Source organism: Manis javanica, chromosome 15, assembly GCF_040802235.1.
Source record: "Manis javanica isolate MJ-LG chromosome 15, MJ_LKY, whole genome shotgun sequence".
Taxonomy (NCBI): Eukaryota; Metazoa; Chordata; class Mammalia; order Pholidota; family Manidae; genus Manis; species Manis javanica.
Window position 1 is genome coordinate 65,415,950 of NC_133170.1, and position 27,326 is coordinate 65,443,275.

Here is a 27,326-nt window from a genome sequence, read left to right on the forward strand (position 1 = left end):
GGGGGGTGGGTGGCCCTCAGTGAAGCGTTCATTCAGTACACTCATTCACAAATGGGGAAACTGAGGCGCAGAGGAGAGAACCGAGCATGCTTAGAGCTACTTGATGATTTTGTACAGCGAATCTCAGAATACCATGTAGAGACCACGGGCAGCAGGATCAGTTACAGAGATTGTTAAAAAAAGTTCTCAGACTCCAATCTGGGACCTACTGAACCCCAGCCTCTGTGGATGCAGCCCAGAAACCTGTATTTCTAGCCAAGAGCTCCAGGTGGATCTCGTGGACCATATCTCAAAACCAGCCAAGGCTGAGTCAATCCCAAAAATGTGTCCTTTGGTGGCATTATGTTGATCCTCTCAGTTTTTATATTTTCATTAGTTTTCTAAATTGTTTTGATGAGTCCAAATATCCCAGCTCATATATTTCCAGAAACAAGGCCTCTCATAGTGCTTTCAATGTTTTAAAAAAATTAATATACCAACTCCTGTGTAAGAGAAAATTTCATTTAAAAACATCTATATCTCTGACTGCCCTTAAAAAATCAGAAAATCCAGTGATATTCCTGCCCAGCAGCAGGTGAGTGGAGTTGGGGCCAGCCCTTCCTTTCGGACAGGTCCCATGTCTGGCTTCTGCAGCCTCCAGCGCTGTTACTTGCATTGAGACTGAGGGGCAGCTGCCACTCACTGACGATAGTGATGCGAGAAATGGGAGTGTAGAAGAGAGTCCTACAGCATCTCAAGAAGAGGGCAGAGAGCCTTTTGGGGGGAGGGTAGAAATGAGCATTTGATATGAAAACGCCTTGAAAATGTGTGCACACATGTTTGAAAGAGTACAGGCTGAGCTGCCTTCTGGAGACAGGCTGGCCATCTTACTTGTAGGCAGAGTCCTCTTGACTACACGGGCTTTTGAGTTTATGGCCTCTGTTGTGCACACTGAGGAACACTATCCCTTTGTGTTCCTACTCTCTCAGGGCATTCTCTAGACTGCATATTCTCCTACTATTTCAAACTCAAATAAGGCTGAACATGGAACTCCTCATCACTGACTCAGTGTCCTGTCTTGTTATGCAGATTCTCCATCACTATGACCTTCAGCTCTTCTTCTTTCCAAATTTTGTACTTTCTAATCTCATTTCTCCCACCTTATTTGGTTGTTGTTTCATCTTCTAATCATGGAGATGGAAAAAAAAATCTAAAGATACAGTGTTAAAGCTTCACTACCTACACAGCTTTTCCTCAGCTACTCTAAGAGTTAGATCTTGTGTATTCAGGACAACCATATATAGTTTAACTTTTTGCTTCTCAATTGTTCTGTGTTTTTTAGAATGAGTAAGAAAGTCTTATGAGTCATTCTCTTTGTGTTTTTCTGGCACCTGGGTCTTCACAGTATTAAGAAGGGCAATAGTGGATCACTTGAAAATTATACCAAGGGTACTTGTATAACCAGACATAATTCTATCCTCACAGTCTTAATGTGGACAAAAAAAAGAAATGGCATGTCATCCCCTTAACTCAACTTACACAACACAGACTGTCAAGACAGTGAGGTAGCTGGTGTTTATGCCAAAGAATAAGTCCAAGAAGGGTCCTTTACTGTAAATGGTTTAGTTTGAATGATGCAGTTATCTGCATTTCCAATAATAGTAGAATGTTTTTTAAGAGTAGTGATTCTTAAATTTTACTTCCTTTTAAATCTCATTTACAATTTTTACATGTACCACCTGATTATAATATTTGCATTTTTCTTTAAATTTTACTCAGAATTAATTGAGTACAAAACTTTATATACTACCTTGAATGAAAACCAATGGTAATTCACGTGAGTAGAAATTACCTGCATTATTGAATTCTACTTGCGTACCATTGCCTATCCAAGGCTCTAAATTTGAAACACAGCATTTTTTTGTGAAAATACAGATTAGTAATTGTTACTTATGTGCACATGGATTTCCTCTTTGTGGCAATCAGAAGAACAGAAAGACCGTGGAGAAAGGATTAGCTTTTCACATGGTGATTTGTATTAAAGTCTTGTCCGTAAGATTAGATTCTCTTGGAGAAAGTGTTCTATATCACAGGGCTTGGAATTATGGACTCTTAAAAATGTGTAGGTAGAAATTGTCATGTTAGCCAGCACTGCTGAAACAGGCAGGGGCGAGGGATTACATTTTAGTGTCTTGCATAATCAGAGTTTGAGCCGTAAGGCAGCAGCTCTGCTAGTTGACTGCCACCAAGTGTCTGGAGCTTCTCTCAGTTTAGCCAGGAAGCCCAAGCCTCCCAAGCTCACTCGGCTCCCACCCTGTGCTCTTTGGAAGTGCATGGTGGTGATTCCCTGGAGGAGATGCCATGTTCTCTGGGCCCTGCACGCTGGCTTCTCTTCTGCACCACGGCCCCGCTGCATGGAAAACCCACTTGGAATCCTATGGCTGGGAGGCTCCCTCTGTGCATTTTATAAGACACCAAGGCCCCAATTCTGTTCCCAGAGTTGGCCTCTCTTAACCAAAAACCAGGAGAAGGTCCAACTTCCAGGCCTGAGATGCGCTGTAAAAATGGGAATTTGAACCAGCCAGATCAGATTACAGGCCTCACAACAGAGAAAAGCCTCTTCTTTTCTAAAAACCTTCTTATTTGGAGATGATTGTAGACAAACAAGCAGTTGTTAAGAATAATACAAAGAGATCCTATAAACCCCTTACCCACAGTTACAGTGCTCTGGGAAGTTGCCCTTGACCTTCAGGTTAGATAGTCCAGTGTGTCTCCTTAACACTTACCCAGATGTCATTGGGAGGCTCCAGTGTGACTACTTGTTCAATATCTGCCTCCCGGCCCTGCACAACAGTCAGTCCCAGTACCCAGGGACCTGTGGGTCTCTTCCTCTTTCTGTCTCCAGACCCTTGCTCATAAATATTCATCGAACAAACAGGTAGATGAATGAGTGAAGGTATGGCTGTGGATAGAATGTTGGTGTCTCCCAAATTCATATGGTGCAACCTTATCCTGAATGTGATGGCATCTGGAGGTGGGGTCTTTGGGAGGTGGTCAGGATTAGATGAGGTCGCGAAGGTGAGGCCCCCATGATGGGATTGGTGCCCTGGGAGGAGGAGTCAGGATCTCTGTGCACTCACCGGGGAAGGCCCTGTGAGCATATAACCAGGGAGAGGCCACCTGATCACACACTTGAGCCTCCAGCACTGTGAGCATCAGTATCTGCTGCTGAAGCCCCGAGCCTGTGCGTCCTATTAGGGCAGCCTGAGCCATCTGAGACCGGACCTCAGACCTGAAGTGAAATGGATGACTTTGGTCTTTGATGGCTTTGGTCTCCCACTCCAGAACATTCCTGAGCCTGCTCTGGCTCTGGAAAATGGTGGACAAGGATGGGTGACATCCTGTCCTCGCATGTCATCACGTTGCAGGTGGACACACATCTCGCAGCAGCTGGGGCCGCCTCTGGCTTGAACCATGCATATTTGGAGGCAGCAAAGGAAGGGGAGTCTCCCTGTTCTCCCTCCTCACCTACAGCAGCCACTGCAGGAGCCTCCCCTGGGCCCTCTACCCAGAGCAGTGGTCAGGAAAGAAGGAGGGAGCCCCATACACCCCCTTGTGGTGGCCTTTGGAGGGATACTGGGGTCCGGAAGTGAACTTCTCCTCTGGCAATTGCCACATATCAGCAGAAGAGTTATAAGCAGCCGGACCTCAAGTCAGTTGGGCTGAAGCAAAAAGGAGAACTTACTGGCTCATGGAGCTAAATGGCCTTAGTTATCTATTGCTGTGCCATGAACACCCCCAAACTCAGCAACTCAAAACACCACCCATGGTCCTCTGTCACAGATCTGTGGGCTGGCTGGGCTCGGCCGGGCACTCTCAGCTGGGGCTCTCCCACAGCTGCAGTCAGATGGGGCCAGGACGGGCCATTTGAAGGCTTCCCCAAATGGCTTTCTTCACCCACATTCCGGCACCTCTGTGTTTGGCTGTGTGGCTTCCTTCTCCATCCCTTCTTCCGTGTTGGTTTAGAATTCCAAGAGGCAGAAAGCAGATGCAGCTAAACAACTAATAATTCGCCTGGGACTTGGCTGGTGTCACTACTGTGTCTCCTCTTGGTCAAGTCAGGCAGAGGGCAGGTGAAGAAACTGGCTCTGAGTCTTGCTGGGGGGTGGCCAGGCCACTTGGCATGAAGGCAGATAGGATGGTTGATAATATGGTTGTCTTTGAAAAATACAGTCGGCCACAAGCTGGGTCCAGGTGCTCGAATAGTGTCATCAGAAATATGTATCATTCTGCTGCTCTGACTTTATTCTCAAGAAGACTTTCCAAGTGTAATAGCAGTATCGGACCAGATGCTGCAGGTTTCCATTCTGTCAGCTGGGCCTGTCCATCCCCGAGCCAGTCCCTGTGATTCTGACTGGCACAGGCTGGGTTAGCCTGGGGTGGGTGCTCAGTCCCACCAAAACCAGAGCAAACACAGTGGAGGGTTGGCTCTCCCAAGGGACATGAGGTGCTGTTACTGGGTGAGGGTGAGGTGGGTGGGTGCCAGGCCAGTCACCACACCAGCAGGCAGCCTCGCCCTCTCCAACTGCTGCTGCTTGGTCTGTTCTGAGTCACTAGTGTGCAGGACACAGTGCCAGGTCTGTGGGCCTGAGTTGTTCCTCTGCCTACTCGGATTCCCTGCCCACCCTTGACTGCCGCCCTCCCACCTGCCGCAGAGACACGGGGCAGTGCCTTTCACAAGACTTCATTACTTGGCCCAACTCTTTACTGCACATTTTTTTTTGCTTTCTGAAATTTCTGTGACTCTTTTGTGCCTGATGCACATGAGATGAGCCCCCTCCCACACACTGCCTCCCAGGGAAGCGTATCCCGGCACCATGATTACAAGTGCACGCTGGGAGCCAGGCTGCCGGATCAAATCCTGATGGTTGCTCAGGCCAGGTGGCCTTGAGCATGTTTTCACCTGTGTTTCTTTCTCACCTGTAACACCGGACAAAAATAACACCTGCTTCACAGGGTTGTTGGGAAGATTGAAGGAGTTAATAGTGTACAAGTCTTAGGACGGTCCACCTTGCTCACAGTAAGCTCTCACTGAATGCTAGTGATCATATTTTCTTTGTAAAACATTCTTTATGTAGCAAGGACATTAATTTATTGACTGTTAAGTGTATTACAAATCTTTTTTCCTGGATTTGCCGTTTGTCTTCTGACTTGTTATGGTAGATTTTTTGTCTCGCAGAATTTTACATTCATGCACTCAAATTTACCCATCTTTTCTAATGTTATCTGGATATTAGTCTTTTCTATTTTTTTTTTTTTGGTCTTGTTGAGAAAGACCTTTCCTCACACTTATTTTGGATGTATTAGGATTTAAAGGTCATTAGAAGAAAAAATTACTGAGTCAATTTGTCAATAGGGTGCTTATTTCTTTTTCTTTTATATTTTTTTCTTCTTTGTATTATGATCCTAAGCACATGAAGCAAATTCCCTCAAAATGTGAATATTAAAAACTCATTAATAATCTTATTAAACTCTATGTAAATTGGTATTTAAATATAAGCTGTTCCCCAGATAGAAATGACTGTTGTGCAGGCTGACCTAAAAAGGAGAAGCTCAGCTAATAGGGACCGTTGTTTGCCTTCAGTCCAGTCTTACCAAACACTAAAGTGAACGTCTTATTTTTATTTCTCCTCCTGGACAGAAAGACATTTGGCTAAGACAGGATTGAAAGAAAGGAATTTTTAAATTCAGCAAAGTGTCTGGAAAAAATAGACTTCCACTGGGAAATCGTTTCATAACCAACATTTCACAATGCTCTGTGCTGGTTTCCCTGTGAAACTGGTTGTTTCTGAGAACAGAGAGGCACTGGAGGAAGACTCCGGGGAGGCGATTCTGGACTGTGCTCCACCACGGTGCAAGGCAGAGTGGGAGGCCTGGTCCCACCGAGTCCCCTCCACTGGCCGCCTTGCAGGTGGCGGGCCTCGGAGGGGGCAGTGGGGGAGCGCAGCTGCTTCAGCACCCTTCCCAAGTCCCAGCCTCCTGTGCTGACCTGCATCACAGGGTCACTGAGGATGCTTTTGTCAATAGCACCAAGAACACACCCCTTACACTGTGGAGCTCCTCAGAGGTCTAAAAGGTACAGGTGACTTCCATTTTTTGAGGTTCCTCTTATATTAAAAAAAAAATGGAGAAATTCCAAACCAGGGCTGTAAAATTATGCTAAGTTTTCTGAACTTATGTTAATAATATTAGGCCTTTGAACCAACAAAAGTATAATGCAGTATAATTGTCAAAATTGCCACAAGACTCTTGAACAGCTTGTAACAAGTATGTCAATTCATAAAGCATGCAGGAAGGATGGTTGGTAATGGGACACAAGTTTATACTTGATGGCAAAACAGCTTTTATCAATTCAGTGACTTTCTAAGACTGCATCCATACTCTCATTTGAGGATAAGGACTGAAGTCCAACTTTGGTGCCCTTTGTATAAATAAGGCCCAAGCAAATGGCCCTCCATCCACTTCCTCCCACTCCATCGCCGGGCTGTTTTGATGAGCTCCAGGCACCGTCCTTGCCCGCGCTGAAGTCCTCTCAACTGCAGACCCCTGGCCAGAGGGATGAGGCAGCCAGATTTATTTCCAGCTTTCACACACCGAGTCCAGGCAGGTTGCTAGCTTAGCACATGCACATATGCATGTGCATGCGTGCGCGCGCGCACACACACAGTTTACTTACATGTAAAGAAAGATAAATGTGTCTGAAGTCAGAGAAGCAGAATAGAGGCAAACAGAGCCCCAAAAGGTGATACTGGGCAGCCTCTTGCCCAGCCAAGCCTCCAGCCAGGGCTGACGGCAGTTGTGCCCCCAGGTCCCAGCTCCCAGGTGACTGTGGGACAGGGCCTTCACCACCAGGAGCTGAACTTGCTGTCCAGTCAACACATCAGCCAGAATACCGGTGCCTCCACGGCCCCCTCTAAGCAAAGATGTCTAGTCCACATGGAACCACCCTTCATCCTGGTCCTGGGTGCAGGGCTTGGTAAGAATCTGTAGCCTGAGTGTCTTGAGACAAATGTCAGCTGCAGGGCCTCTGTGGCTGCACCATTTCCATGTTGGAAACAAACGAGGCATAGACGTCAAAGACTTCAGACTAGAAATCTCCTACTAGGTATTTGATATGAGATTTGCAAAAAGGGTTAGCTTCCAGTAATGTTTGGAAATTAAAAAACTGAAGGAGGAAAAAAGACCGGCAACAGGGGCTATTGTTCAAGAAAAATTACAGTACCTGTTTGGAATATAAAGCTGTGCAGATGTGAAAATGACAATGTGAGGTGTATTTATGGACACCGGAGGAAGTTCACAGTGTGGTTATACTTTTTAAAATGTGATTTATAAACCAGTATGCATGAACAGGCTCCCTTCTTTGTAAAGTGTACTTATAGAAGGGGTTTTGGAAGGACTGTAGTAGAGACGCCTCTGGATGCATAGGATGAGTGGAAATGGGATGGGGTAAGTTATCCACCTTTGTGGGCTCGGGGGTCAGACTTCCTGAGTCTGAATCTAATCTGAATGTCACAAGCTAGTGGCCTCTGGCAGACTTCCTCTGGCACTTCATCTGCATGATGGAGATGACAGCAGGGTTTTGGTAATATTTAAGGACATAATTCATTTAAAACTCCTGGAAGAGTGCCTGCTTAGTGCTTAATAAATATTGCCTATAATTATTATCTGTACTTTCTGAATTGAATGTACAGTCTCTAAAATGATGGCAAAATAGATTTTTAATGGAAAATAAAGAGCTGGGGAAGGGCAGGCTGCTGAGAGGGCAGGCCCCTCTGTCTTCCATCAGCAGTGACCCAGGGCTTCTCCTTTCCCCAGGTGTCACCTTCTCTTTCTTCTGGAAGACACAAGAACAGTCCAGACCAAGCCCCTCTGCTTATGGGGGGCAGGTCATTTCCAGCGGGTTCAAAGTCTGCTCCAGCGGCGGCAAGGGCTTGGTAGAGCTGTACATGCGCGAGAATTCCATGACCTGGGAGGCCAGCTTCAACCCCCCAGGTAAGGCTGCCTGTGGCCCCAGCGGCCCGCTGTGGGGGTGCTGGGGGCCAGTGAGCCTACTCGGCCAGGTGGGGCCCAGAGAGTGTGCCAAGGGCCAGTGGCTCTGTCTGACCACCCCTGCTCCCTCTGCAGTGGGGCCAGAGGCGCGGAGCAGGAGGCAAGGAGGCCGCGGGCTGTAAGTGGGGAGTTGAACGGGGCCTTAGTGTTGTGGGTGGTGTTGCTGGGGTCGTGGTCAAGGCTGGAGAATATAAAGGGAATCACAGAGGTGAGGGGGGGTCCAAATGAGGCCTGGAATGGCCCCCTCCTGTAGGAAATGACATCTTTGAGATATTTAAGGAAGTTTCATTTTCTGGCCCATTTAAAGGAGTCCATGTGTCTCAGCTGTTAGAAAACATGTACTCTGGGGCCAAATAGCCTGCATCAAACCCCTCCCTACACCATGCTAGCTGTGAAACTGGGGGCTTTCTTACCTGCCTGGTGCCTCAGTTTCCCCATTCATAATATGAGCCCGACCACAGTGCTATGTCACATGGTGAGAACTGTGGTGTAAACATATACAGGGCCCAGAATGGCACACAGTGAACACTGAGCACCTTTGCCTTGTTCTCTAGGTGTTCTGTGTGCTCAGACCAAGCTCACACCTCTACTTCCTTAAAAGCGGAAAATTGAGAACGTAGAGTTTGAGAGAATCTTGCACACTTACCCTGTCTGATCTCCAAGGCCAGAAGTCGTCTCCCCTCCCCGCCCCAGAACTGCCTGTACCATGTCCGTGGCTCTTACCCTGTCCTGCCTCTGTTGGGCTCGTGGGTAACAGTCTCGTCCCCTGCTTCTTTGGGATGGCGCAGCACTAGGCATCTAGCAGGGCTCTGGAACACATTTTAAGGTAAAGTCTGCTGAATTCTGGCTCTTCCTCCGCCCCACAGGAAAGCAGGGAGAATTATAAACATTTCTCCCTGGCAATACACTCTTTATTTGCTTGCCAAGGGCATTTGTTATTCCTGCTCCAAACTCAAGGGCAATAATACTTTGGGCCTATGTAGGATTCAAGAACTTTTCAGAGACTCAGATTAGAAAGCTGCACAGTCCTGAGCAAGAAGCCCTGATGTGATGGCTGGGTGCCTTAAGGTGACACCTGGCTCAAGGTGATGTGTGTCCTGTGGAGGACTTCCCTGCCCCTCCCCAGCAAGTCCAGGGGATGTCTTAGCACAGCACTCGCAAAACGAGGGGCCCTTCGTGGGGTAAGCTGTTGGCAAAGCTGATGAACACCAAAGACGCTGCCTTGTTGGTGAGCGTGGTTCTCATGCTAAAGAACAACCACAGTGTGCGGCTATCAAGGGGCCTGAACGAGTGGCCCACCTATCAGGCGCTGCCACGTTGGTTAATGCCCCTCATCCTTGGCAGCACAGAGGCTGATGCCAAGGCAGTGGTCTGAACCAGGCTCTCAGGCAGGCCTACTGACCTGTGCTGTGATGGCTAGGCAGGGTTTAAAAAATATTTTTGAACAAGTTATGATCATTAATTAATATTTAATTTTCACTTAAAATAGCAAGTTTTCTCTGAACTGCTTTTGGAAATTGGGGGAATAGAGCTTACTTTCCAAAAGCCTGAGGAGAGTCAGGCCTATATTGTGACCTACACTAGGACGCACCACTAAGAGCGCCACGGTCCTAGAACAGGGATGTGCTCAGCAACCAGAAGCAACTACTGGGGGAGTCAAACGACCCCTGCCCCCCGCCCATCAGGACGGACACCTTTGCTCTTTCCCAGGTCCCTACTGGACGCACGTCCTGTTTACGTGGAAATCCAAGGAGGGCCTGAAAGTCTATGTCAACGGGACCCTGAGCACCTCGGATCCAAGTGGAAAGGTGGCCCATGCCTATGGGGAGCCCGGCGGCAGCCTCGTGATGGGGCCCGAGCAGGAGCAGGCCCAGTGGCACGAGAGCAGGGCTTTTGACGAGTTCATTGTCTGGGAACGAGCCCTGACTCCAGATGAGATTGCCATGTACTTCACAGCCGCCGTCGGTCAGTGATGGGGAGGGTGGGGGCAGTCGGTCAGTGATGGGGAGGGTGGGGGCAGGTCTGTGCCTGTCCCTGGGGACACCGTCTCTGCTCCCCACTCCTGACACAGCACCAGCTCCACAGCTGAGGTGTCTGTCCTACAGGGTCTCATGAACACACTCATTTTTCTAGAACCCCTGTTCCCGGGGTGGAGAGGTTGACCACTTAGCAGAGACAGAACAAGATGAGTGTTCTCCCGCTGAGTATGGGCCTCCGAGGTGCATGTGACGGCTGTAGACAGCTCTGGGAGCAACCGTTCCAGATCCATTAGTGCATTTGATGAGCAAGTGTTCACTGTGAGCCTCCTGCATGCAGACTCCCTACTGGGTCCTGGTGAGGCCCAGGGTGCCCCTCCCGCTCAGCACAGAGTGGCTGTTCCAGGCAGGGGCCTGCGGGACATGTGCGTCTGGGTTCCAGGCCTCTTCCTGCCAGGAGGAGCCGTGGGGCTTGGGATGTCACTTTTTCTTTATTGAGGCAAATTCCTGAAATATAACTAAACCATTTAAAAGTGTATACAATTTGGGGGTACCTACTACATTCACAATGTGGTGCAAGCATCACCTCTAGTTTCAAAACATTCTCATGACCCTCTGCAGTCACTCCATCGCCCCGTACCCCGCCCCTGCGGCCACTACTCTGCTTCTGCCTCTATGTATTTACCTGTTCTGGACATTCCACACAGGTGGAATTGTGTAGAATATGACTTCTGTGTCTTCATCTCTCCCAATCCATTTTCTCCTTTGTAAAATGGATGAAAACAATACCACCCCTGTCCCGGAAGGTGGGTAGGAAGGTAAAATATGACACAGATGTGAGGCTTCAGTAGGGTGCCTGCATATGGCAATTTTTCAGTACATTTTGGCTGCTTTTAGATTGATATTTACTTTTCCCCTACAATTCCATTTTCATTCTGCCCACAAGTAAATACAGTTTATTTTTACATAAAATCATCTGCCAAAAAATGGCTCACCTCATAGCCATTTCTCGGATGGCTGCTGCACTGCCCCAGAGAGGCAGCGCGTTTGGCACCAGGCAGTGAAGGCCTGGGTCCTGGCTGAGGTGTGGACTCTGAGTCCCTCAGTTGTTAGGGTCCTTCTGATTGTGTGACAGAAAGCACAACTAAAGTGACTTAAGCCACAAAGGAGATTTTTAAAATCTCACACAACGGAAACTATAGGGAGAAGTTTGTTTCAGATCTGGTTTGACCCAGGTGCTCAATGTCATCTCAAGGAATCTGTTTTTGACTCTGCTTTCCTGGGCATTAGCCCTTTTGTGGTGCCAGGATGGCCACCATTTCCTCCAGGGCTGCATCCTCATTCTCCCGCATCCTCAGCAGAAAGCAAGGAGCTCTCTTTCTGTTGTCTCTGAAAGCAAGGCTGGCCATGACTCGGTTCATATATTTCCCACAAGCCAATCACAGTGGCTGGTGGCATAGAATATGCTGACTGCCCTAAGCCTGGGTCACAGTCTGCTTCTGACACAGCAGTGGGGTCAGTCTCATCCAAAACACACAGGCGAGAAGACCTGCCCCCCAAAAGAGGATCAGGGCTGGTGGTCTCAGAAGCAGGGGAACAGCCTCTGTGGATGTAAAATGAGTCTGTGACCATCACAGCCTTTGACATTTCCATCTTTCTCTGAGAAAATGGAATTCATTCCCTTTTTACAGAGGTGACATAGGAGAAAATATAGAGTCCTTCAGAAGAGAAAAGGCTATCAATCTCCTGGGTTTCATTGGCTGGGATTCAGAGATTTGTCACTAGGGGACTGAGATGTCCTATGTATTTGTTATTGAATGCCTCAAACAAGTGCTACTGTCCTGACAGTTTGCTCTTTTTCTAATACTGGAAGGAGGTGTTGGTGTTGCTGGTTCTTGCAGCTATCCCAGCAAGCCCTTGTCATCAGGACATCTCTGGGCCCAGGGATGTGGCACATCAGCCCCCTAAGCAGTGCAGCGTCTCGGGAAGGCTCTGCTACGGAGTCATGGGGGTGCACCTCCCGCCTCCCTCCACCAGTGCCAGGGTGACGTCTGATTCTTTGTGGGATTCGGGAGAGGTGTTCTTTGTCCTTCACTTGATTCTGTGGGCTCACATGAGCTAAGTGTGAATTCCATGTGACTCCTCTAACTTCCTGGCACTGGGAGAAGGAACGTCGCTGTGATGGGGAGCCCAGTGCATTCTGGGGACTCCAGCTCTCCCTGCAGCAACCCCAGCTAAGAAGCAACTTACTCCTGGGGATAACTATGGCTGACGAGTTCACTTCCTCAGGTCACCCAGAGCACCTGGGGAATTTTCCAGAAATGAGGTAGAGTGTCCACTTAAGTCTGTGTTCCCACCAGGAAATACCATGATTACACATAGCTGGTGGCAGACATTCTAGACCTTCAATGGAGGCTCTATTTAATTCATAACTTAATTAAATAGAGTCTGGGGCACAGGAGGACAGCCCCCTTTTGTGGGGTCTTGCTTCACGTGTCTGGGAGGGAAGGTTAGAAGAGAATTGTTGGGGTGAGCCAGTGATTAACAGCACTTCCTCTAACTAGTCCAGATGCTGTTGATGTCTCTTGCTTTTGGTTCTTTATTTGAACTTGGTAAAAGCTTGTAAAAAATCATGACTTGCATGAAGTATTTCAAAAGCAATTTAGAATATAAATAGAAAAATGATTCAACCTGGGAAAATCCATACCACCCACCCTTTAAGCTGACTCACTAGCTTTTATCTTTCCAGCACCGTTCCTACTCAAAGCATCCTCAGGCTGAGCTGGTAGATTTTTGAATAAGCCTTCCTTGGGGTACATGAGATGACCATGTTTTCATCCTTCATTAAGCACAATCAATGTTTTCCAGGAAAGCATGTTTTCTTATCTTCAACACCACCAAGCTTCTTCATGACACTCCCAGCAAATGCCATGGTGAGCACATGCATTTATCTTTTGCCCCCTTCTTATTAGTGGCTTTTTGCATGGCCTATATGCTAGTGGAAATGCCATTGGACAGCCTGGCTTTCTCTTACTGGCAGTATAATATTTGGGAAGTAATAGTCAGCAGGGGAGAAGCCAACACTGGTGACAATTCTTGATGCTCAGAGTGACTGAAGGGAAGCCCTTTGTCTCCTGTGGCCTGTAACCCCAGTGCTAAAGGCAGTAAACAAGACCACAGGGTGAGCAGACACAAGGCTGGCTCCTGGGGTGGTTGGCAGTCTGCAAGGGGCTTGCCTTTCGTTCCCATGTCTGCCATGAAGAAACATTCACATGGAAATGGAAGTGCCCCCCTCGAGAACTAGTATTTGTAGTCATGCAGCTCTCCGAATGTAGCAGAGGGTGCACAGACTCCTGGACCACCTGCTTGGGTTCCAATCCCAGTCTAGCATGTCTCTCTGGGCAAGCCTCTCTGTGCTTAGTTTCACCCACCGTGAGACTGCTGTGAGGAAGAAATGTTAATATCTGAGAAACGGTCATGGTGGTGCCTGTGGTGAGTAGGTCCTGGGGTGAGTAGGAACACCTACTATTGTGGTGTGAGCAGCAACACCGAACTCTGACAGAGCTGCTTGGCTTTAGTCCCTAGCAGGGACTCATGCTGGCGACTTTGCTCATTTCTTCTAGATGCCCACCAACGCCTACCATCCCATCATAGCCAACCTAACAGAGGAGAGGAAAAACTTCCAGAGTCCTGACATTGCACTGAATTACCTTCAAAATGTGTCCCTCAGCTTACCCAACAAACACCTCTCCGAGGAAACAGCGCTGAATCTCACCGAGGTAAAACTATTTGAGTTCTGTGCTGGGGGCATCAGGGATGGCAAACTGCCAGATGTGCCATGGTCCACAAATGCGTTTTGTTTGCCCTGCAGACAGTTACAGAAAAATCAGGAACTTTTACATAAAAGTCTGGATTTCAGACTTGTCATGAACAATTAGATGGGGGAGGGGTGGTCACCCCAGCCCCCTCTCAACACACAGCTCAGTGGGGCCTCCTTCAGGTGAGACCCCACTAACTTCACTTGCATTTTCTCACTGCCCAGCCAGCCCCCATCCTGCATCTCCCTGGCCCTGTAGGCACTTGGGTTTGCAACTCCTGCTCCAAACTCTGCTGCCTCCACTGGCAACAGGGAGAAGGTGGGGTTGGGTCTTTGGCAGATTTAGCTATGGGACCTTAGACCACAGTCGGCACGGTGTGACCCTAGTGCTGTGATGTAGCTCAGTGGGAATTCCCAGTTACCTGGAGCACCTAGTGAACACGCTGGTTATAACACTGGAATCAAGGTGCTTTCTCTTTCCAGGTTAGGGTAAAGGTAGTTCCTGGGCTTCTGTGGACCTGGTAACTTCTGTCTCTGCACCAGGGCCCAGCTGGTGGGGAGAGAAGGGATGTTCAAGGCCATTTCACCTTGAAAGTCCAGCCTGCGGGTAAAGAGCAGGGTGTGTGAGCCTGGCTGCAGGTTGGGTTCCCCCCTGCTGGTTCCTGAGCGTGAGCCCTCAGTCGTCTCTCTGCCTCTCCTGGCTGGTCTGAGATGGGGCACCGAGGGCAGCAGCGCTCCCCTCATCGGGGACTAAGTGGGTTTCTCCCTACATAAAACAGTGTCAGCACTTGGTGAGTGCCATTTAAGAGTTCTTAAATATTACCAGGCTCCTTATGAAGACCCAGAGAAGCAGTTGAAGGCACATGCTCAGGAACCAAGAGGTCCTGAAGTGGAGGGAGGCTCTCAGTCATCTTGCCCAGGGCAGAGGGCAGGTGCTGCCCTCGGAGATCTTTCCACTCCTTCCCAGGGCACTCTAGGTTCTGGGGACCGAGGACGACCCAAACCACTTTTCGTGTCCCAGAAGCTCAGGAGGGAGGAAGGATGCAGTCTGAAGAGTGCCCCAAGATGCGGCCCTGGGCAAGAGACTCAGGTTCTAGAGCTGATGACCAGGTTTGGCCGCAGCTTCATGTTCCCAGGCCAGGCATGCTCTCAAGCCTCAGCTTCTCCACCCACAATGTGGGGATAATCCCAGCTCCTGAGTCTCTCCATCAGTGTGGCTTCGGCTGCAAGTAGCTGGTAATATCACTAAGTGCCTGTAAAACGATCAGAGCTATGGGCAGCTTCACTCCTGGGCTGAGCGCCTGGTCTTCGTGTTGGTAGCAGCCGCTGGGGGCAGCGCTACTGTCCTCTAGTGATCCGCCCTGTTCCAAGTAGGAAAGGAAAACAGCTCTCCCACCCTCCTCACTCACAGGGAAAACACACAGTTCCCAGTGCAGTATCCCCTCATAGCTTATTGGGTGGGCCTGGATCACATGACCACTCTTAAACCAGTTACTGGCCAAGGGGAGCAGAAGTGACAATGGCTCAACCAATCACAAGGAGGTATGGGCAGGGTGAGGCTGCTGTGCCTGAACACTTCCAGTCTGCGCACAGGAAGTACTTCCGGCCTTCCCATGTGAGCGGGAGAGTAGTAGCGTGAGGTACCCAGAGGGGGAGGCTGCCCAGTTGGGTGAATGAGAGGCTGGGGCCTCTCTGTAGGCTTGAGGGGGTATCTCAATCAGAACTTGGAATCTGATTCAGGTCTACATAGGACATCCTTTTAGGCTTGGCAATTTCAGTTTCCTCTTTCCTTGTGACTCCATTTCTCCCCTCAGCTAGACCGGACAGTGCCAGAGATGGCAAATTCCAATGCATTCAGGGGTCCAGACATGTAGTAGGGAGAAGGGTAGACTGTGACAAACTGGAGGGCACCTAGCTTATCTGAAGGGAGTAGCAGCGAGCTGCCCAAAGCCTCCTGATGTCAATCTTTGGGGTCACCTCTTCTGATTTTGCAAGGGAAGCCCCATACTTGGATTTTTAAAAAATGGAAAATACTATTTCAAAAAGTGGACAACCAACTGAAATCTCAAAGCAGTTATATGCAGATCAAACACAAGACATTTACGAGGCAGATTCAGCCTGTGGCCATCAGTTTGAGACCTCTGGTGGGCCCATGTGGAGATACCTGACTCTGGGTATCCTGAGATGAAACATGCAGATTTACCCAAAACCCACTGATCTCTGATTGGATGAGAAATAAAAATCCTTGGTATCCTTCATCCAGTTTTCCACAATGTCCTGGCTTCTCACCACTAGCAGTTAGACCAGAAAAAGACAAGAAGTCATTTCCTATGCTGAGTGATAAGGTGGCTAGCAGCCAGGTATGACTCGAGCACTTGAACTGTGGCTAGTTCAAACCAAGATGTGCTTTAAATATAAATGCACACTGGATGTCTAAAACTTAGTGTAAAGAAAAAGAATGTAAAATATCAAATTGATAATTTTTATATTGATTATATGTATGTTATTTTAGATATATTGGGCTAAGTAAAATATATTACTGAAATTAATTTCACCTGTTTTCTTTTTACTTTTTAAAATATGGCTGCAAGAAAATTTAAAATTAGAAATGTGATTTGCATTATTTACTATTCAGTTGAACTGCTCTAGACAAGAGTCAGCAAACTATAGCTCTTGCACCAAATCTGGCCTGTTGCCTGTTATTGTGATAAAGTTTTATTGGAACACACCCATTCAGGAATGCATCATCTGTGGCTGCTTTTCACTGCAGCGGCAGAGTTGAGTATTCATAATAGAACTATAGGACGGTTACATTTTTACATGGCCCAAGTTATTATTTTTTTAAGTAGTTTTATGTAACTTAGTTTCACAACTAGGTTACTAAAAAAAGTTTCATTTTTTTAGAACAGTAGTGAGCCAAACCAAACATGGTTTTAAGGTGATTTGACCAAGGGACCTCAAGTGACTTCTGCTTTAAAAAGGGGTACTTTCCAGTTAGCAGCGGCAGAACTGAAGGGCAGAACTGTGTAAAACCTAAATGCGTTACCAGATGATCCTTTAACAAAAAATGCTGACATGGAGAATGCAGTTAATGATTCTGTAACATCTTACTATGTTGATGGATGGTGACCACAGTGGATAGGGTGAGGGCTTAATAATATGGGTAAATATTGTTGTGTATTTGAAACCAACATAAGATTGTATATCAATGATACTTTAATAAAAAAAATGCTGACCCGTGCTCTGGATTATAAACTTTGCACACTAGATGTCAAGCCCAGCAAGGGCAGGGAGAGTAATTATTGTGTTTCTCCTTAATTTCAAAGGGTCTTGCGCTTTAGGGTCTTAATAAGTATTTGTCAAACAAAGATAAATAAAAAGGACTTTTGATGATGTATTCTTTAAATACATAAATGTATAAAAGTGTGAGGAATAATGTAATTTTTCTGGAGATAGCAGTTTGGTGGAAATAAGGAAGATTTAGATCAGGCTGTAATTTTAATTCTGGCTTCTATAGCAGGAAGCAAACATTTAAAAGGTTATCTGAGTAACGTCAATGAGTGGAACAAACTAGGCATAAGGCAATAGGGAGTGGTGAGGACTGGGATGAACTGGGGCCACATACCTACCTGCCTGAGGAGCAGCTGCTGTTCAGCTTTGCTCAATGGTAGCTATATTAGACTGGACCAGGGGTTGTCTAGGCTTCTGCTCTTTTCAAAAGAAGCAGGAAATTCACATATTTTCATTTAAATCTCTCAATTTGAAAATGTTAGAAACTAATTCATTTTTTTAAAAAAATAATAAACCAAACCAAACATGGTTTTAAGGTGATTTGACAAAAGGACCCCAACTGACTTCTGCTTTATAGAAGCAGTAACATAAATACTTTCCAGTGAGCAGAAATGGCTTTATGTCAGTCAGCTTGGCTTCTCATCCCAAGAAAAGTATGTTCAGCAAGCTATGATTCATTCATTTGTTCCTTCTTTCATTCATTCAAGAGTCATTGGCTGAGGGCCGATTATATCTCCCTAGGTACTATACCTAGAGCTTCTGCCAAAACTAAGCTGTGTTCATTCTGACATCTAAATGTTTGTCATTGAGTAAGGGGTTATGGCAGGGAGCAAATGAGATAACATCTCTACAAAGGCTTGTAAGTGATAACCGGATTCACTAACATAAGCTGTTTTTGTTATTACTAAAAGCAAAACCCAGCTAGTGGTCTACAGGGGAGGGGAAAATCGAAAGTTTTAAGATTTGGAGGCTTAAGGATATTTGCTAAATGGTTTCATTTTGTCTGCCTTTAGACTTTCTTAAAAACTGTGGGAAAGGTTCTTCAACTACCCAGTTGGATTCATGTGTCAGAGGTAAGAAAAAAGAACATTTTGATCTTCAAAATATATGTACCTTGGGAACCATTTTGTCTTCCTAGAAGAGACATAAATATGGCCCAGTTCTCATCTGCATAAGACAGATGATACTTCCCTCAGTCCTGAAATCTGGAATATTAGAGTTCATTTTAACTGGATATACAACTGCTTTGAAATGCTTTGTCTTCTGAATGGCTTAAGAGTTGTGTGTACATCAGTAATGTCTCACTGTTCTCAACACTCAGCAGGGCAACAGTTGTATTTCTTCATGAGGAATGTACCCTTGGTTAACCAATTCAGCATTTAATAGTATATTTTTGGTCACACATTATTTTTGAATGGTATAAAAAAATATTTGGTGCTTGGAGACCATTTGATTAAGAGAAAAAAGTAGAATTTATAAGTGTCAAATACAAAAAGCTTCTCTTTTTCTCTGAACTCCAGGTAATTATAAAAAAGAATGGAATAATTTCACTTTTATTTTTAGGAATAACATCATCGATTTTACTTTCTTAAACAGTAAAACAAGTGAATATGTTGTTGAGAAGTTAGAAAATGCAGGTCATAAAAATATATATGAAATAGAAATCACTTGTACTAAGACTGAGAGGTAACAATTGTGGACACTCTTGTACATATCCTTTACAACCTGGTTGTCAATGCATATATATGCATATATTTCTACGAATACACTGTATATCTAATTTCATCTGTTTTTCCTTAACTATGTCACAAACATGTTAAGTATTCTTCTGCAATGCTGTATTAGGCCAGGCTAGGCTGTGCTGCAGTATCAAATAGAGCCCTACATCTCAGTGGTTTGGCACAGTAGACATTTACTTCTCACTCATGCAAAATCCAATGTGAGTTGGAGGAGCTCTTCTCAATCCCTTGACTTAGGGATCCTGCCTCTGTCTATTTTCTAATGCTGCCATCTCAACATGTGACTTGCAAGGTTGTTCAACAGGGTTGGGAAAGGGTGGGGAGGACTCATAACTGCCTCCTTAGAAGGGCCACACCACACCAGTAATACTGAAGTCTCATTCTCCTGAAGCTCTGTAATGTTTGAAAAATGTTTGCCAGTTTGAGGCAGAAATGACATTTCCTTCTCTTATTATTAATGAGATTGGTCTAGGGTTTACATTTAATGAACTTTTTACTTGAACACTTTCAAACTGAATGAGATTGGGCTTAACATTGACAAAAGAGAAAAAAACAGGTCATGAATTTAAGATTGATATAATCTTACCTAGAAACAAGTTATTGTTTTTTAATTTTATTAAGGTATTATTGATATACACTCTTATGAAGGTTTCATATGAAAAAACAATGGTTATTACATTCACCCATATTATCATGTCACCCCCATGCCCCATTGCAGTCACTACCCATCAGTGTAGTAAGATGCCACAGAATCACTATTTGCCTTCTCTGTGCTACACTGTCTTCCCCATGATGCCCCACACACAATGTGTGCCAATCATAATACCCCTCAGTCTCCTTCACCCTCCCTCCATACCTGCCCTCCCACACCCCTCCCCTTTGGTAACTGCTAGTCCCTTCTTGGAGTCTGTGAGTCTGTTGCTGTTTTGTTCCTTCACTTTTGCTTCTTTGTTATACTCCACAAATGAGGGAAATCATTTGGCACTTGACTTTCTCCGCCTGGCATATTTCACTGAGCATAATATCCTCCAGCCTTATCCATGTTGTTGCAAATGGTAGGATTTGTTTCTTTCTTATGGCTGAATACTATCCATTGTGTATATGTACCACATCTTCTTTACCCATTCATCTACTGATGGACACTTAGGTTGCTTCCATATCTTGGCTATTGTAAATAGTGCTGTGATAAACACAGGGGTGCATATATTTTTTTGAACCTGAGAAATTATATTCTTTGGGTAAATTCTTAGGAGTGGGATTCCCGAGTCAAATAGTATTTCTATTTTTAGTTTTTTGAGGAACTTCCATATTGCTTTCCACAATGGTTGAACTAGCTTACATTCCCATGAGCAGTGTAGGAGAGTTCCCCTTTCTCCACATCCTCACCAGCATTTGTTGTTCTTAGTCTTTTCGACGCTGGCCATCCTTAACTGGTGTGAGGTGATATCTCATTGTGGTTTTTATTTGCATTTCCCTGATAATTAGTGATGTAGAGCATCTTTTCATGTGCCTGTTGGCCATCTGAATTAAAAACAAGTTATTTTTAAAAATCTACAACCCTCCAGAAATTGCTTGAGGTCCCTTCATGATTTCCAGGAGGACTTTGTGTCCAGGGCTGCAGCCTAGGAAACACCCAGAGGATGGCCAGTGGGGAACCTGAGCAGATACATATTCTGCATCATTTTAAATTAACTTTTTCCGAATGCTCTGCCACAAAATATGAATAATCATGAAACTATTCATACTTAGGCAGGCTCTAATATACGTTAAAGAAAAGGTATGAATCAGCCACTACCCAACAGAGCTGCATGCCAGAAACAGATTTTCATGTGCTTAACTGTGTTTGGTTGATTGAAATCAGGCCATAGGCCTGAAGGGAAGTGTTTAAAATTGGCCTCTGTGTTCTATTTCCAGCTCGTTAGACTCTTGCAGAGTGTGTGTTTATGAGAGAATGCTGAGGATGCTTAACAGCAGACAGATGCTTTTTCAGAAAGGCGGGAAGGAGAGAAGGGGTGTGATGTCAGAGATGAACAGCCGTGGCTCCCCTGGGGGACTGAGTGTCTGCTGAGGAGGGACAGTCATGCCAGGATGAACTGGCTGCAGGGACACTGGGTGACACGCAGGGAGCCATGCCTTCGTGCCATGCCTCTCTGCCTTGGGGGCACAGGCCCTTGAAGGGGAAGGGACATTCCAGGCAGGCCAAGGAGGCCAGAGGTGTTACCGGAAGCTGGCACCTCTGAAGCACCCCACCCCTTTGCAGAGAATAGGATGAAACTGTGGAAGGATGGGGTGGGCAGAGTTGCTGAGCTCAGAGTGGAGCCAGGACTGGGTGTCAGTCACCCATGCCTAAGCACAGAAGCCTTGGAGCAGACGGCCTGGGTGAGCAGGGTCACCTTGGCCCAGGTCCACTTTCTACGAGCTTGGCTGGGTTGAGTAACCTCACTTGGTCGCCTCCATGTCTGTGAAATGGGGTAACAGTGTGGCTGTCTGTCTTGCTCCTCTCATCTAGTCGTTGTGAGGACAGAGGCTGGCCGGCAAGGACACGCGGCAGCCACAGGGTATACTTCCTCTGGAGGAAGGCTGGCAGAGTGATCACAAAGTTTAGTTTTTGTGTTTGAGGCACCTGTCTCATGCGGTCACTTAGCAAGTTCCCTTCTGTTTTCAGGACAACACTGTGGTGCTGGGCTTGATAGACACAGTTGACACTGTCATGGGCCACATCGCTTACAACCTGCACACCAGCGAGCCCCAGGTCACCATCGCGGGCTCTTCTTCCATAGCAGGTAGCTTGGTGGCAACAGGTGGGGAGTGTGGGTAGCCGCTTGGCAGGCAAGGCCAGGTCAGGCGGGGCAGCTTGCTCATGGAAATTTGCGCCGTCTCCACCTGCGTTCTCCCACACATGTGGAACGCAGCGCCTCCCATGCTAGCTCAGCCAGGCCTCTCTACTTTCCTAAACTATGTTGCCTTATGCAAAATTACATTGTGCAGGAAGACAGAGTCATATCAGGGCAGCTGTGTTCAGCCATGATGCGCTCACAGGACCCCGTGAGCATCTGGTGGTGATGGGAGCCAAGCCCATTGCGTGTGTCAGTCACCTCAGTGAGGGGCAGGAGTCAGGAAGCAGAGTTCCCTCGAATGCCTGGGATAAAAAGCACAAAACTGGGTTTCCCAGAGCTGGGTGGGGGCTAGCCCCAAATCTGCTTTCCCAAGATAACTGGCAAACAGTCTCAGGTAAGCTGCCGTCGTGGCACTCCTGCTTGAGGTCTTTACGGAGGGAGAGTTCTGCTAAGACTCTGCCCGAGAGCCGAACTTGAGAGCGAGCTCAGTTGACCCACATGGGTCAGTTTGGTGGGAGTTTGCCAGCCGAATAGCCACCTCCTGCCACGAACCATTTCCCTGATGTTTCAAAGGTGAGTGTCTGCAGTATTTTCATTCTGCTGTGGCACAGGGGACCCCCAGGGCATGGCAAGTAGCCAGCACACGGGTGTCACTGCATAGCTGTGTGCGGGTGGGGGCAGGCACTGAGCGCTGAGGGCTGCCCCCGGGGGCCAGGGGTCACCTGAGGCCTAGAGCCCCCAGTGCAGCCAGGCAGACACGTCAGCCACGTGGTCACAGTTACTTCCCTGGACTCATTTTTTCAGGGCCTCATTTTCTAAAGATAATTCCATTCCCCAGGGTACCTGCTCTGTTAGAAAAAGCAGAGGCAGGTGGGTTTCCAGCCCTGCGTCCTGTGCTGTGCAGTTCACTGACCACCTTCCTCTCTGGTTTTTGCCGTCAGAGTTTTCACTGGCCAGAGTCCTTCCAAAGACCATGAATTCCACCCACTACCGCTTCCCAGCCCAGGGCCAAAGCTACATCGAGATTCCCCACGAGGCTTTCCATAGCCAAGGTGAGTGTGCTGTTGTCTGGGGATACTCCCAGGGAGCTCCCCTCAATGTGTCCCCAGGAGCAGTGTCACCAGAAGCCCCCGAGTGTCCCCTCATAAGGCTGACCATGAGCCCACTCCACCTCACAGCCAAGTTGGGAAGGGGGCTGGGAATCCACATTAGACTAGTGTTCCCTGCAATTCTGGCCCTATGTGAAGGACACTGTGTGTCCCCATGTCCTAGACATGGCCATCCCCTCCCCCACTCAGGGGGCCTCGGGCTCCATGGGGGGTTTGTCTGCTCAGGGAACCTGGGTTCTGTTCTCCTGGGGGTTGAGGTAGGTCTCGTAATGAACAAGCAGCCAAGGGGAACCGATGACTCCCTCTGACCTGGGAACATTTTGGGGTCCAGGTAGCTCCCACCATTTTTGCTGCAGTGACTATCCCCTCTGGTCCCCAAAAAGTGAATGTGCCTCCCCAGGCATGTTCGTCCCCCCCAGCAGGATGCGCAGTCAGGGAGAGTCTGGTCAGGGCACTGGTGGTCCCTGGAGTTCTGTCTTAGAGACTGGGTACTGAGGCCAGCCTGGGTGGTGAGGGGCTGTGGTGCCCCTGCCCAGCAAGGAGCCCTCTGTGTCTGTGAGGTGGGAGTCTCCTGCTCCTGGGGCCTGTCCCCATGCTCGGGGTGAACCACAGGGACGAGGGTCCAGGGGTGACGCCGCAGTCCACCAGTGGTATGCATGACCTTTCCTCGTCCCACACCACCTGCGCCGCCACTGCTTAGAAGCCCTCAATGTTCCCGAGCCGGCAGGGCCACAGCCTTGCTGTGCGGGGTCTTCCAACTTGGCAGCAGAACCAGCTCTATGGCCGGAACTTCTGGTTCGGCCACGTACAGCAGCACAGCCTCGGGCAGGCCACCAACCCACCCGTGCTTCAGCTTCCTTACCTATAAAATGGGAACAGTATTAGTACCTGCCTCATACATGTTTGAGATTAAATGAGATTTCCACTGACCCCTGCACACAATAAGAGTAATGTCAACTCGTAAGTGTAATCCTGAGATGTTAAACATACTCAACAAACATCCCCAAGTCCTCAGGAAGCCAGTGGTGGCTTGCTCTTCCCAGCCTGCTCAGTTAAGCTGGGAGAGGGAAATGAAAGGACAAACGACTCCCACCTCAGAGTTGAGGTGGCACAGAGAGGAGGGGCCCCAGGAAGCCTGAGGGTCCTCCAGGTGACTGCTGCTCCTCACAAATCTGCATCTGTGTCTTGCTCAAGCACTGGTGTTGCCATACACATCCCATGTGCAGAAGCAGACCAGACACTCACAACCACAGGGCCACAGGCTGGCATCACATCCACAGCTGGGGCTCGGCTGTGCTCCCCGCAAGCTTGGCCTTCCCTGGGGCTTACAGCCTCAGCCAGACTTGAGTGGGCTTCAAGGAGCCTCAGCAGTCGTGGTTGTGCTCTTGGTTGAAGAGTCGGTCTCTGTGCAGATTGCCCGTGGCAGATTTGACCATGAGTGTCCCTCATTTCCTTCCCCTGGCAATCTGTGCACTGCTGGGCCAGTGGGATTGGCTGGGGACTTTGTGTGTCTCTGCTTGTCATCTGGAGTGGTGACAGATGTCTGTGACCCTCTGCTTCCTCCCCAGCCTGGACCACCATCGTGGGCCTTCTCTACCGCACCGTGCACGGCTACTTGAACAACATCCAGCCGGCCAACACTAGGTGAGTCTCTGGGGCACTCAGCACAGAGTGGGTGGGCTTGGTGCTGGTTTGCTGGGTGGCTGACCACTATGACACCTCCCCTCCCCACCAACACAGGCAAACACAACACTGTGTCAGAACTCCCCAATGCCTGGCACTTCACTTTGAGAGGAGGGAGGTGCCCCAGCCCTGATAGCACAGGGGTCAGGGGCACAGGCTGGATGACCCTATCCCCCCTGCCTGGAACTCACTGTGTGACCTTGGGCAAGTGACTGAATTACTCTGGGCCTCAGTTTCCACCTCTGCAGAGACGGGGGACAGCAGCACGTACCTACAGTAGTCAGAATGCACTGGACACCTCAGCTTAGGCTCAAGTCCGGGGACCCAGGTCTCGTAGGACTAAATTGCAGGAGTGTGTTGGCTTCAGGCATGGCTGGAGCCAGGAACCCAGAGGATGCTGTCTCAACCTGGGCTCTCTGTCTCCTGCCTCTGCTCTCCTCTGCGCTGGCTCATTTTCCAGGCAGGCCCCTCCACAGAGGCATGGATGGCTCCAGTAGCCTGGGGCATGTGGGTTTGGGTCCTGTGATCTTAGAATGGGAGGAGCCTTGAACATGACTATGAACATCCAGGGAGGGCTGTGATGGGCCATTTGGGCCATGTGCCATCCTGTCCCCCACCCCCACCCTCCACCCCCTTCATGGTGACCAGAGGATCCTGCTCTCTCATTGGCTAGCGCTGTTCACATGACCCTCTGGGGCTTGGGAGTGTTGGCCCTACTCAGACCACAGGGAGGGGCTGGCTTCTCCACATGACGTTAGGGAAGAGACCCAGTCCTCCCTTTCATGGGGTCCCTGGGACAGAGCAGGGAGGCAGAGCTCAGGGCCTGCACAGGGGGAGGTACCAAGGTGTGCACTGAGGGGCCTGTTTCTGCAGCCAGTGTTTGGGGGTGAAGCCATATCTAATGGCAGCAGGCCTGTCCCCCCTGGGGGCTCTTGTCTACCTCTGTTCCCATGTCTGGCCCAGAGCAGGGGCTGGGAGAAGGTGCCTGAAGAGAGAGCCACACGGCACCCCCAGGCCTGGCCTTGGTGAGGTGCCTTCCCCTGTGGGACCATCGGTGGTGGGAGGAAGGGCATCCTTGAAAGGTCCCCGTCACCTGCCCATGTGGAGGAACACAGACACTGGCGCTGCAGCCAGGCACTTTGTTCATCTGTGGGGGAGAGCAGGTGGCGATCTAACTGCCTGCAGACAAACGAGAATGGTTTAATACCTTGTAATGTTACAAGTGGCTGAGCCCTCCAATCCTGCATCTCCGGGAAAGATCCTTTCCCACAGCCTCAGTGGGAGGGACAGCCCCTTGCGCAGAACCTCTGGGGAGTGTTAGGGTGGGGATGAAGCCAGCCGTGATTTTGCTGTAGACCTGGAGGAAACACCATTTTCTGCCCCAGTCGCTGGGAAAGCGTGCATGTGGAGAAGTTTCCTTATATCTTGAGAAAGGGGCCTGTCACTCTTTGAGTGAGATTTCCAGAATTCTTCAGAAGAATTGTAAAGAAAAAATGCAATCTCTTTTCCTCAAAAATATGCCTTCTCAACTATTTGGGGAAAATTTCTCCAAACACAAGATTATGAAGGGAAAATGGCCCCATCCTGGGCTCCCTTTGTTTATTTACACCTCTCCCTGCCAAAGGTTCAGACTGGAACTGATTTTTTACTGAAATGCATGCAGTGTAGACTTATGAGGCACAGCTGGGCTCTTCTGTGGGCCAAGGGTAAGAGCTTGCAGGGGGAGTGCTACTTGGACCACATCTGAAACTCCCCTCCTTCTCTGCATGGGTAAAAAAGAAAAAGGCAAATTGGCTGGTCAGGACATTTAATAGAGTCCTGACTCCAGCCAGGTGCTGGCAAACTTTTTTATCTCCACTGCCTGAGCCAGTGGGCCGGTCACACAGGTATGTTTTCGTCCCAGAGCAGCCGGATATGGATCCCTGCTCTCCACCTGCAGCCGGAATCCCAGTCTCCCCAGGAACTCTGCCTGTATTAACTTTCCAACCGGGTAGTCATGCGAGTCTCATGAAAGCACCATGAGATGTAGGTCTGTGCTCCCAGTGCAGATCTCCGGAGCGAGGTACTCGGCAGTCCCAGGCCTCCACTCCCTCCCTGCTCCGTTTCTCTTCCTCCCGCAGGTGAGCTGGGGTGGGGGAGGAGGGGGGTCCCGCGGAGCCACAGCTCTGGTGCGTTACCCCGTTCGCTGAGGTCTGCTCTTTTCTCCAGGTGTGTGCAGTCTGATGCATCCTCTTTCCTGTCGCTGTCTCAGGATTAATTGTGCCGATTAAATTTTCTAATTGTATCCAGTTTTAGGAGGAAGCCTCTGTCTCTCCTCTCACGCCGCCATCTTTAATCCAAGTCCCGCTGGCAAACTTTTTTATAAAGAAACAAACAGTAAATATTTTCAGCTTGGAGGGCCCCAATGCCTTTGTCACAACCAGTCAGAGGATACATAAGGGATGGAGCTGCTGCGTGTCATAAAAAATGACACATTTTTTATGGAACTAGGCGGCATCCAGGCTTGTTTGCACACCCTTGCTAGACTGACATGCTCCTCTATCAGTGCCAGCAGCAGTGGGCAGGCAGGGGGCTGAGTTTGCCCTCACTGGGGGGTCCACAGCCCTGCGGGAAGCTTGGCCGATGAGGTACCATGCCTTCCGTGGGGCCAGGCGTCCACAGAGAGGACTCTTGGAAGCCTCAGGACCCGATCTGCCAGGACCCAGGTCACCATGGGCAGCTCCCAGTTGTCGCTGCAAATCTTGGGCTCTGAGCTCCACCCAGGCAGACCATCCTCTGCAGCCCTG

The 27,326-nt window shown here is 48.5% G+C and overlaps 1 protein-coding gene across 4 annotated transcripts in view; it reads left to right on the forward strand.

The window, feature by feature from the left end:
* Positions 1-27,326, forward strand: part of ADGRD1 (adhesion G protein-coupled receptor D1) — a 108,373-nt gene that overhangs the window by 17,257 nt on the left and 63,790 nt on the right. For all 4 annotated transcript variants that reach the window (XM_073223837.1, XM_073223835.1, XM_073223836.1 and 1 more), the window contains 8 exons: positions 7,855-8,031; positions 9,799-10,053; positions 12,933-12,997; positions 13,688-13,843; positions 18,186-18,245; positions 21,577-21,694; positions 22,690-22,800; positions 24,426-24,501. In XM_073223837.1, coding sequence (XP_073079938.1) covers positions 7,855-8,031; positions 9,799-10,053; positions 12,933-12,997; positions 13,688-13,843; positions 18,186-18,245; positions 21,577-21,694; positions 22,690-22,800; positions 24,426-24,501 — 1,018 coding nt within the window. The remainder of the gene's footprint in view (positions 1-7,854; positions 8,032-9,798; positions 10,054-12,932; positions 12,998-13,687; positions 13,844-18,185; positions 18,246-21,576; positions 21,695-22,689; positions 22,801-24,425; positions 24,502-27,326) is intronic.